Raw genomic sequence first — 12,908 nt, 5'->3', positions numbered from 1 at the left:
GACAACGTCGTATATATTCACTCCAGAGACAACGTCGTATATATATTTACTCCAGAGACAACGTCGTATATATATTCACTCCAGAGACAACGTTGCATATATTCACTCCAGAGACAACGTTGTATATATTCACTCCAGAGACAACGTTGTATATATTAACTCCAGAGACAACGTCGTATATATTCACTCCAGAGACAACGTCGTATATATTCACTCCAGAGACAACGTTGTATATATTAACTCCAGAGACAACATTGTATATATTCACTTTGGAGCAAACGTATATATTCGCCCTAGAGTGAACATTGCATATATTCACTCAGGAGCCAACGTTATATACGTTTGCTCCAGAGCCGACGTTGTATATATACACTCGCCATGGAGCCAGCGTCATAGATATTACGCCTGGAGCCAACTTCGTACATATTCGCTCCAGAGTCAACGTGAAAGCTGAGACATTTCTCCATTCTCCTTTTTGTGAATGCACTCTGGTTCAAGTGAAAGGGCTGAAAGATAATGTACAAAATTACCATTCAAGGTGAATGAATTGCACTAGAGCAACCTGCACATGACATTTACCCAGAACGAATTGCAGCGTAAAAATAAATGGCGATGTTCCTATGTCATATTTTTTAAATTATTATTATTATTATTATTAAAAATAAGCAGCCTACAGTTTGTTTATGGTCTAGTTTTTATAGCTGAAGTAATTGTTTATCAAATAAGATCTATTGTTCCAAGTAGTTTGTGGATCCATTTAGGGTTACTCCCAATGAACGAGTGCCATATCGACATGAAAACTTATTTGCGTAGCAGTTAAATGTAATATTTTCAACACAACTTTGCAAAAGCCACAGAATGAAGAGATGCCGTTTGAACTTACAGTTGCGTGTGTCGTTGTCCCAGTCCCAGGCCTCCAAAATCAGTGTGTACCTCCGCTGGAGAAAAAAAAGAAATAAAGTCGTGAATTTTTTAAAATATTAATCCAACTATTGTACAAGTGGATCTGAATAAGCAGTTCACACAGTTCTCATTAAAATAGGAGCAACAGATACTTCACAGAATCTCTCATGATCACTGAGAAACTTAACGAGCAGGAAATGTCTCCTATTACTGCAAAACTAACATTTGCACTACGTACACATATATACATATACATACATACACACAGTGTTTCCCTTACCATTATACAAGTGGGGTGCCCTGTTATCGAACCCACCTCTCCCCCCACCCCGGTCGACAACTGCTGGCATTGATATAGCGCAAGGTGCAATACAAACGTGCTAGCAAAAATGCTACTGACGTACCGCTCCCTACCACCTTGCCTCACACCTGTTAACAGTTACCAGCAGCAACGTAGCGCTAAACTAGTGGGCAGGAAACAGACGAGACAACCCCCCTGTTGTTGATAAAAATCGACAGTAGTAAAGCGTTAAGCTAGCAGGCGGAACAACACAAACTTGACCCCCACACCCAGTCGTCAATAAAAACCAGCAGCAATTTAGCGATGAGCTAGCAGGCGAGCAACATACGACAACCCCCCCACCCCCATTCTCGATAAAAACTGGCAGCAATGTAGCGCTAAACTAGTGGGCAGGAAACAGACGAGACAACCCCCCCGTTGTTGATAAAAATCGACAGTAACAAAGCGTTAAGCTAGCAGGCTGAACAACACACACTTGACCCCCACACCCAGTCGTCAATAAAAACCAGCAGCAATTTAGCGCTGAGCTAGCAGGCGAGCAACATATGACAACACCCCCAACCCCATTCTCGATAAAAACTGGCAGCAATGTAGCGCTAAGCTAGCAGGTGGAGCAACGTACACGTGACTCCCCTCTCCTCTCACCCCGGTCGTCTATAAAAACCGGTAGCAACGTAGCATTGCGCTAGCGGGCGGGAAAAACACGTGACCCACACACCTAGTCATCGATAAAAACCAGCAGCAATTTAGCACTGAGCTAGCAGGCGGGCAACACACACGTGACTCCATCCCATCCCTGTCGGCAAAAATAATAAATACCTCAAGCGCCCCGCCAACAGAGCTGATCTAAGGGAAACACTGATATTACAAATAATGATGGCACGCGTGTCTTTTTGTGCAACAAAAACAGGAACACACGACAGAGAGCCTTTGTGTTCTTGTTCCCTGATTAACTGCCAAGTAAACATCACCAGTGACCATAATGTGCTCCTGTTGTGAAGAGGATCATTTCAGGCATCCAACTCTTACACAAGCATCAACAGGATGCACACACAAAGATGATGCAAAATAAAAAAATAAAAATCCATTTCTTTGCTACTACAGAGTCTCGTACACGACATGGCCCCCTTACCTAGAGGTAAGCTCGAGTTACACCACCAATGAAACCCAATGAGACAGAAATAAGAGAGCAAGCTGCAGTAAGTACAACTGTGAGAAGCCAAAAGAAGCAACCGGAGACGAGAGGAGAGCACTGCATCAAGCTGCCAGGCATGTACCAACTGTCTTCTGGCTCGGCGCGAGGTGCACTGCTATGAACGCACACGTACATTTCAAGCTTTAGAGTGAAACCCAACAGCTTTTTGAAAGTGTAACTCCATCAAAATCCATCTTTGGAAGTGGCGACAACCTGCGTTCATCAAGCCGTAATCTGCTCAAAGTAACGGACAGGTAAAAAAACAAAACAAAACAAAAAAAAACACGGCTGCTCCAAGAAAACGAGCGTGAAACCTCAGCCGGAATATTCATCTTTGATAAATGAGCCGGAGTCGAGCAAAAGCTCCCATAATTACCCCAACAGTGAAAGAAGTTCGGCTGGCGTTTGTGCTTTCAGGAACAGCTGAAGCAGCAGCTGACGCAAACGTACGTTTAAAAGACTTTTTGACAAACCGCATGCAGAAACTCGAGGTGTTGTCAAGATGTAGTTTTCTTCAGATTATAAGCGTCTTCATATAAAACATTTCCAACAGTTAAAGCCACTTCTTCAACACGCAGAATATAAAAATGAGCGGCTAGCCAATCGGGATGACTGATCTGGTGTTAAACACAGAAGAGGCCAGTTGGGGTAGGTTTTCATCAACTGCATTTCAATTCAGCTTTTTTTCTGGCGCAAATGAATTTTCCCAAATGCAAACTAACTAAATGCATTTTCACTCGCTCTCATGCAAGAACGCTGATAACGAGGTCACTTTGCCAACAGTAACCGTACAAGATGAACGGGCTTAGCCCTTGGTTGTCAGTGAGGTAAATCACCGGTAAGTGGATTATTTTATACAGACTTATACTTTACACCTGATGAGTAGAGTGATTAATGTTGTTGACCTTCTGTGAAAATTACAAATACATAGGGAACCAGTAAAACCAGGACTTTATGTTTCAAGACCGTTTTCAAACAAGTGTAAAACTTAGTTTTTTTTTTAGTTTTCTTTCAGTGCATCTTTTAACTGAATATGTTTTAGTCCCTGCAACTCTGTAAACCAAAAAAATTATTACGCAAGTATTGATGTAACTTATGACAGAAAATACAGCAATAATAGCACCAAAACGATAGATGTGGTAGTGTTCAAGAAATGTGTCAAGAGTGTGAGAGGTTTTTTTTTTCTTCTGCTGGATTAATTTATTAATTTTCAGTTTGAACATTTTTTCCTGTAATATTTTTGACTTTTAATCCACCTTTTCCCCACCCAACAGACTTCTAACATGCAGAATTCTGTTTATTCTGCACAGTCACAACAGATACCGGTTCGAGGTAAATCTAAATGCACACACACAAAGATGTAAACACACACACAGATGGAAACTAGCTAAGCAAACCAGCATCACTGCTAGGCAACCAGCTGACCTAAATAGCTCTCATTACATCACTACCAGTGACAGTCGTAGTAGCCACAGTGTGACTGCTGTGACCTCGAGTGTAACGTCACTGATGGGATGTTCGATTTGGGGGGGGAGTGGTTAAAAATGATTTTTAAAAAACGTGAGGATTTGTGAGCGCAGTTGAGAGAAATTGGAGACGACGGCAGCAAAATGTGTTTGCAAGTCTGTGTTGTTGATCTGGGGGAACCAGCAAGCTGGTAGGCTGGTTGCTGCTGGGCTGTGGGATTAAGCAGGCTTGTCTGGCTGTGGGTGGTGGTGGGAGGAAGGGGAGGGGAGTGTTATTGTGGAAGACCATGAGTGACATGTGAATAGGAGCAAAGGTGTTGCGGTTAGCAGAAAGCCAAAGTTTAGGGAGCGTGGATGACCGTATCAACAGGTAAGACATGAAAAGCCGACTCGAGGGTGGTGGTGGTGGAGGGTTTAGACGGAAAGCAAAAACGGATGAGAACGGAGTTTGACCGTTTATGACGATGCTCGTGTTGCAGAATGCGTCGCCTGCACAGCCGACCGCAGACGTGCAACAGATGCAGCCTCAAAGATGGATTACGTGACATGAACGACACGAACGTGCATCATCCCACGACATGTAGCTCGGCTTCTGACCTTTCCACCCATCCCCCCCCCCACCATCACAAAAGGGATGGGTGGCTGCTCCCGTCAGTGCATGTGTGGGTGCATGCATATGCCAGTGCATAGATATCAAACCATGAGGTGCAATACATGCATTACTGAGCAGAGTCCAGGATAACGCCCATTTCCCCGAGAACATGCGAGAGCCAAACCTTGAGAGCTTGAGGGGCAGCATCAGTGGTCAGAGAAAACCCAGGTAGTTTTTACCATTTACAAAATAAATTCAGGCTTTTTCACATATTGCAATATAGTAAATAGTCGGAGTCAGTTTTGAGCAAAGCCAATGGCTAGTCTGGTTTCCCACAGACCATCCCAGTCTGTGATTAGCTGGATTAAGTGACAGCTGCCCAAATGGTTGGAACAAGATAGATGGATGGGCAGGGGGATAAAGGGGAGGAGTGGGGGTAGGGAAGGGGGAAAGGCTACTGAACAAAGACCCTTGTCCCAACACCGTAACTCACCCCCATTCCAATCAAAACCATTGTCCGCGAAGAGACGCAGTCAGCACAGGGACAATTAGAGTCAGCATGTGTGCCACTGAGTCCGAGCGGGACAGTTGCGGGACAGTCCGACCAGGGGTTTTCACACAAGTCCTCATGTTAAACCCAACTGTGCTACCGCTCGGAAAATGTCCAGATCTGATAAATCTGCCTCTTTTTGTCCATTCTACATAAAACACAGATTCATTTGACCGTGCGAGATGGTTAATCTGAGACTATGAAGCGTACAGTGTAGGTCAAATCTCCAAAACCCTACTCAAGCATTCCCCCCCCCAATAGATTAGAGGATTTACTTAGAGGAATCCTAGTTTTCAAGTCATAAACGGGGGGCACAGGAGGGACACAAAAAACAATTGTGTGTCACGTGGACCATCTTTTCTGGACATTATGACGTGAAAACCCAGGTGCCATGTTGGTATTAAAAGTATTGCAATGAATTCAGGTATTCAACCTATTTGGCAACAACGATCCGTGACTGTGAAGACAACTGCAGCCTTGGTAATTCCTGGGGAGTGCCACAGGTGTAGGTTCCCACGCCAGATGAAGGGGTGGACGGATGATTGGAAGGTAGTTGTTCAGTATAAAGGCAAAGGGGGGGGAACAGAGAGGTGGCAGTGGGAAGTGGAAGCTGGGGCAGGTTAGGGTCACTAAGCATGGGATCTGCACGCTTCTTTGTGAAAAGAGGGGTCAGCCCTCTGCATGTGGGGTGATGTGAGTGTTTGCATTTGAAGAATACTAAGAATGTGAGATCCAGGTCTGGTGTGTAATCCCATGCCTGATCCCAGTCTGCCAACAATTCAGCACCACTGGAGGGGGTGCGTCTGTGTTGCAGATTGAAGCTTTGATTGACTCGTAACGGCCTCTTGGGGGAAAAGCTGGGATCGAAAACGTTGATTTGGGAGTCTTTCATGCGGTTTCTTTTTGACTGCTGTCAGGCATAAAAGTCACATATTAGTAATTACCACAAAACACACCCAACGTGACCTTGGCTTATTTCTGTTTGCCAAGGAGAAATGACCCGATCATCCGCCTCTCCATCTTCTCCATCTCTGCAGTCCTCTGATTTATTGCCTTCTGATGAGACATGAGGTCAACTTAAGTCTTCCCATGGCCAGTAATGGCTGCACATATTCCTCATTAATCTGTGATCTAATTCCATCTTTTGATGATAGGAGCCAGTAAAGACATCTAGCTACAAACAAGCAGCGAACCAAGGGGAAAGAAGAGTCACTGTGTTGATGGCATCATTTTCTAAAGAAGGAACTGCAAAAAATCTGGAATAAAGTCAATAGAAACCTTAAACCCAGAGTAATTTTTCTATTGATGTTCATTGATGTTAATACACCATATTATACCATGTTTTTGTTTAGTGAATATCTTAAGATCCTTGTATACCGTTTCTATTTTATAGTTATTACAGTAGCCCCTCACTATATTGCGGTTCACTTTTGGCAGCTTCACTATCACGGGTTTTTTTAAACCCAGTTTTTCATATTGCGTGTACTGTACATGCTGTGCATTCATCTCATTGTCACCACCTTCAGTGCAATCGCCGAAGTGTTTAACAGTATATGAAGTGTTTGTAAGAGAGTGGGAAAGGTTAAGAGAGTTTCCCCTATTATTATACAAGCAAGGTACCTCACCTTTCGAACCGAACTGCGCATCAAACCAACCAACCCCATCCTATTGGCAATGACATGGCACTAAACTAGCTGAACGCAATACAAGTGTGCTAGCTAAAAAGCTAAAGGCAGTGTCATTTCCCAGTCTGTTACGGGAGCACGATCCGTAGTGTACTTCCGGGTCACACGGATCGCCGTTGTTTATGAATAAAAACAGTCTTAATTCACTTAGAAAAGTACATGCTCTCTCGCCGCCCATCTTCATGTAGCTAATTTACGCCGCTCGTATTTCCGTCATAAATCATTGGTTAAGACGATATGCGACGCATTAGACCTGACCCCGCCTGGGCGGAATGAGAAAAACCCTGCAAGATACAGAATGAATTATTTCCATGGTGTAACAGCGCCGCGCAGTGGTGAAGCTGCATATCATTTTAACCATGACGTAAACACGTCAATGATTTTAACGGACATACGAGTGGCGTAAATTAGCAACATGAAGATCGGCGGAGATGGAACACATACATTTCTAAGTAAATTAAGACGGTTCTTATTCACAAACGGAATTATAGCATTGTCTAGGAAAATTAATCAATTTGTAGAAAGATATTTTAATAAATATGGTATGTTTCATAAAATATTTTATTAATATCACGTAATCATTTCCAGTACAGTTTCCTTCATCTTGCATATTCAACAACGACCCATGCGACCTGGAAGTACTCCTTTTAGCACATGCGCAAATAAGCAACCCTACGAATCGTGCTTCCGTAACAGATTGGGGAATGACTGGCAGCACGCACGCTGCCTCATTCACGATGAAACACCCCACAACACACACCCCCCCGCTCGAAAACTGTCTGTACAAATGGCGCACAGCTCGGACATCTCTCCGTCTACAAAAAAAATCAAAAATCACGGGCAAGATGAGCGCCCCGCCACGTCAAGTTATCTAGGGGAAACACCGATATAAATTATAAAATCAATATAACGCACTAGTTCGTGGATTTTCACCTAACGTGGGGGTCTCTGGAACGTAAATCCCACGATAGGTGAGGGATCACTGTAGTGCCATTTTTGGGTATAACTGGGACCCTGAGTACACAGTTTTGTTCCACCTTATGTACCACATGTGATACAAAAGACAATAAATCCACCTTGAATGTTGGATAGAAACCTTGAATGTCCCGAAACACAACTTGTTCAGGAAAATTCAAAAAAGATTTTTAACAAAACATTTCACTTGTTAAGTTTAAAGATTAGAACTCCACACTCCAGTTTTGAACTGAGAAACCTCGGATTGGAAGTGGAATATCTTCATATATGAAATAAAGTCAGGTTTTTATCATTTTGGGGCGGGGGGGGGGGGGTGTGTGTGTGCCACAACCTGGATGACTGATGATCTTTAATAGCATACAACTTTTCGGAAAACTAAAACATTAGCTATTTTCATGTAAATAACCATTATGGCCATTAAGATGACAAACTCAATACGTTTAGTCGTCCACAGACTGATATGAAACGTGACCAGTTTACGCTACAACAAGAAACTAATGAGAAATTGAGTTAAGAGACGTTCTGATTCTTTCATTAAAGCAAAAAGACCCACAATTTTTTTTATCAGTCAACTGTGAAATGCTCCCAATGCACGTTTTCACTAAGCCTGTCACGATAACAAAATTTGCTGGGCGATTAATTGTCTCAGAAATTATTGCGATAAACGATAATATTGTTTGAAATTTGACAATAATTAGTAATTAATGCTTGTTAATTTGTTTTTTTTATCTAGTACCTTTTTTCGACCACCGGCAGTATAAGACTGAACTGAAGGATGGATAGTGAGGGAGCGAGCAGCGTGTCTTTTTAACAAAAATTAGAGGGAGGCCTCTTAACGTGACGTGCCGTGTCTCTTTGGTTCTCAAAATGGCGGACGTGTGCGGTTTGAGCTATTCAGCATAGCATTTTTCATACAAAGCTTTTAATTAAAAAATAAAATAAAATCAGTAAACAAGTTCTCAGCTTCTTTTTGCAGAGAAAAACTTTTTACACAAAGGCACGGGTTTCAACCGTGAATTTTGGAGGTTCGACAAGACGTTCCACTTGAGGTCGGCCTGTTAGCTCGTAGCTTAGCTTCTCAGCTTAGCTGCTTTGAACGATCCAAAAACGCAAATTTGGACACGAAGAAACGATAAAGCTGATAAATGAAAATGAGGTCGATCATTTCCATTTATCATGCGATTAATTGATTTATCGTTTATTGCGACAGGCCTAATTTTCACATCACACACACCACAAATCAGACTAATAGTGAATTTATGACTCATTCTCAAGACATAAAACAGAAGTTCAGGTCATCATTTCACCACATTTGGTACATGAGGTGGAACTAAATTATGTACACAGGGTCCCAGTTACACCCAACAATAGCAAAAATATACAGTGTAAAAAGAAACGGTATACAAGGATTTAAGATCTACGCTAAATGAACGCTAAACAATACAGCGTTACAACAGCAGCCCCAACACGAGCCTGTGGTGAGCAGATGGGTATGAATGAATACAGCAGCATAATAATTCTTTGCACAGTTTGAAAAAACAACTCCAGGTTTCCAAAGGCGAGTCGGGGTGTTTCGGTCCGTTGCTTTTCACGGTTGACACAAGAATAGATGAAAACTGAACCTGCTTTGCATCTTTTCGACCAGAAGTTTCGACTCGAGTGTAAATCTCTCCTCAATCTGCTCAGGGGCAAGGATCAAAGACCTCCAGTGGCGAAATCCTCACGTATGGAGGCGATGCTGGCAGAGAAACTGTGGCTGGATGGAATGTGACCCTTCGACGTCCCAAATGAACACCGTTACGCCCAAACAAAATAAGTCATCTTTGCATCAGCTAGACGCCAATTTAAATGTTTTCCCATTTCATTTTTAGGTGACATGAACTCAAGACATGGGGATACTGGGAAGATGAAAGTGGAAGGAGGGAATAAATACACAAAGATGATTAATGTTCAAGTTAAAACAGAGACGACATTAAATCCCCAAAATAATATTACAGAAATAAGTTTTCGTGATTTAGCTCCAAATGTATGAAAATAATTTAATTTAGATTCAAATTCTTAGCCTGAATGAGAGAATATTCAGCATTTTGTGCAATAAAAACATGTTAAATTAAAGATGTGTATAAAAGTGACGTAATAAACCACTTTCTGCAGTAAGCCTAATTATTTATACATGTACATGTATAGATGAGGGGCAGATTACACAGAGGAGAGATGGAGGGCTGGGAGTTTGGCTCGTGGGTCGCTTGCCAGAACCTGGTGCCAAGAGATGTCGCGCTGAAGGCCAGGCATTTGGCTGGCTGCTGTGTACCGGCTGCGCGCTCACATGCACGGCCCATTGAGCACGCCGCTACTATGCCAACAGGGTCATTACCCATGCACTTCCAATACAACAAACCCCTCCTCTCCCGGCGCTAATTAACCAGCATGATCCGAGACTACGCGAGACGCAAAAAACAAACACCGACACGCGCACGTCCGTTTGCAGAGGGCAGTTAAATGAGTTAACAAGCAAACCAAAGGCAGGTCGCTGCGAACATTCACCAGTTTATAATTGCTTCAAAATAAACCAGCAACGTGGTTAGAGATGGGGGAGGGAGGGGGGCGCAACCACAGTTACTTAAAAACACTTTATATTTAGCAGCGTATGTGTCAGAAAGCACACAAAGTTGTCTGTACATGTTAATAAGTTCCTCTGGCATTAAGTCCGAGGGCTACTGCAGCAGTAAGCTTCAGGAACAGCGCCAGGCTGACTCCTGATCCGAAGCAACAGGACGCCTGACTGGAGCGCGGCGTCGCACCGCCTCCAGCCGAGCACCATTATCATTTCAAACAGGTTCAACAGTACAGTGACAATTTAACTGCCCGTGTAACGACACGCTTTAATTACCTCCTCAAGGAGCCTCTAGCACCTGCACAGCGTTCATTAAACAAGAGGCAGGGGATGCAAGCGCACGCCCGTATCGCTGGGCGACCACGGAAACGCAGACGCGTGTAGGACGCATGTCGACTGCAGCGTTAAAGTTATGTTGCACAGTCCTCATGGCAACCAAGGTTTGGGTTAACGGTTAATCCCAATAAACGAGGCGCACTGAAGCCGCCAGTGGAGCAGTGAAAACCGTTTGTGTGGTTCCATGTCCAACAAATTACAATCCAGCAGAGGATTCGTCTAAAAATCCACGTTAATTTGAATATAGGCACAAATTTAAAAAAAACTGTCAATCCTTGATTAAACGCATATCGCCCACCACCTGCTTGTACACTAAACCTTTAAAGAAAGCTCTCGCGTGACGCATTACTGCTCAGAGTATGTGAAAGTGATGACCCTCGGCTACTACCACCTCAGATTTTAGCTCGACGTCTGTAAAACCAGCCGAAGCGCAGACAGTTTGTGTTTGCTGCAGTCAGTAAGCTGCAGCGGCCATCTTGAATATATTGTTAGCCTTTTGTTAATTTGCAGGGTTTCCATTAACATCAGTGTTTCCCCTACCATTACACAAGCAGGGCGCCCCGCCCTGTCAACAGAACCGAACCCACCCCCGACGACAACTGCCGGCACTGACGTAGCGCTACGTCAGTCACGCAAAATACAGGCGCGCTAGCTAAAAAGCTAGGTAGCGCTCCGTTTCCCTCACGCTGAGCCGTCTCCCAACAAACAGCACACCTCCCCCACATCAACAAAAAACGGAAGAGATGAGCGCCCTGCCAATCAAATAATGTAGGGGAAACAGAGATATTTTGCTAACAGACAAAAACAGTTGAAGCCAAAGTTTTAAACAAAGATCTTAAAAAGGTTGGCTAGCGCTCGGACTATGTGTCGCAGATGACTCTCGGCTACTACCACACCAAATTATAGTTCAACATCTGGAAAACAGAGACATTAGCGGCAGTCTTCAATCAGGTGGACTGAAACGTCCGTTTAATGCTTCCTCTCAAATCCATCTTTCGGTTCGTGATATTTTACTAACGGAAACATAAACAGGGTTACATCTGTGCCCATCGTTCATGGCGGCAAGCAATGGTTGCGTGAAAATGTCAAACTCTTAGGACGTGATAAATTTACAAAATAAAAAGGCTCTTTCAGTCCATCAACATATTCACCAGTAAGTTGGAAACCAGACTGATTAGTTGTCACATTATGGTCTGACTGGGCTTCTGGTAAGAACAAGAACACAAACTACTGTAACTCTATATTTTCTTAAACATAGGATTAAAGCTTATTGTTTGTTGACTATAGGAAGAAACTAAAACCTGCACCTTGGATGAGCTAGGAGCAGGTTCAGGTGTCATCCCACCTCATTTGGTCTTTACAGAGATAACTCCGTTTCTAATGTCGCCATGGAAGCCCAATTTGCAAACTGGTCAGCTCATTGAGAAAAAATAAATAAATAAATCAAGCCACCTTTTCAAGGACTACTCATTCACAGCACAGTGGTTTGCTTTAGCTGACAAGAAACCAACGTAAAGAGGAAAAATGTTTAGATTTTCATTCATTCTGGCAACAACAAGGGACCATTTTGCTGCTGTAGATTAAAGCTAATGTTCTACATCAACTATAGCCAAACTACAGAAAACTAAAGAATTTATTTGATGAACTGAACTTTTGCACAGCCGATTCTTTCAGAGTTCTAGTGCGGACGTGTCGATTTGTAAATTATCTAGGTAAGGAGGACAGGACAAGAGGGACACTTCGTTCTTTTTGGCTCAGACAGAAAATGTGTTCCAACTTGGAAGGAAGTCACAGGAGCGGCTATAAAATCAAGTCCTCGTTTGTGAAAACTAAAGGATTTAACTGACTATTTTAGACAAGTCACTCCAAGAAAACTATCGAACACCAAGTTATCCCCGTTGTCACACCGAATAAGAAAACAGGCTTTTAATAGTTATTGAGATGTTGTTGATATTCATTTCCTGAACACACCGTACCTTGTGTGAAAATCACAAACTGAACAAAACAAAGCGTTCTTTGAGGAAATTTCTGCAAACTCCTCCCAAACAACAAACGACAAAAAAAGGCCCATTAAATATCAAGAACGCGATCAGGAGGATGCGATCGAGATCAGGAAGCCGCCCGGATCTCTCGGCGAGTCTTTCTGCTGATGAACACCACAGTTAAGAACGTGTGATGACAAGAAAAAAACAAGATAAACTTAACACCAGGCAACCGAGATGCATCTTCTGTTAAAGATTTCATCGTTCCACTTTATCCTAACAGAGAACTTTACTTTCAGACTAAGGTTT

The 12,908-nt window shown here is 43.0% G+C and overlaps 1 protein-coding gene across 1 annotated transcript in view; it reads right to left on the bottom strand.

Moving 5' to 3' along the window:
- The window catches only part of jag2b (jagged canonical Notch ligand 2b), an 81,472-nt gene that overhangs the window by 55,604 nt on the left and 12,960 nt on the right, over positions 1 to 12,908 (bottom strand). Inside the window, exon 3 of the mRNA XM_037685928.1 lies at positions 884 to 938. Coding sequence (XP_037541856.1) covers positions 884 to 938 — 55 coding nt within the window. The remainder of the gene's footprint in view (positions 1 to 883; positions 939 to 12,908) is intronic.

This window comes from Nematolebias whitei, chromosome 12 (assembly GCF_014905685.2).
Source record: "Nematolebias whitei isolate Nwh7 chromosome 12, NemWhi1, whole genome shotgun sequence".
Lineage (NCBI taxonomy): Eukaryota > Metazoa > Chordata > Actinopteri > Cyprinodontiformes > Rivulidae > Nematolebias > Nematolebias whitei.
This window is presented reverse-complemented; position numbering and strand designations above follow the sequence as displayed.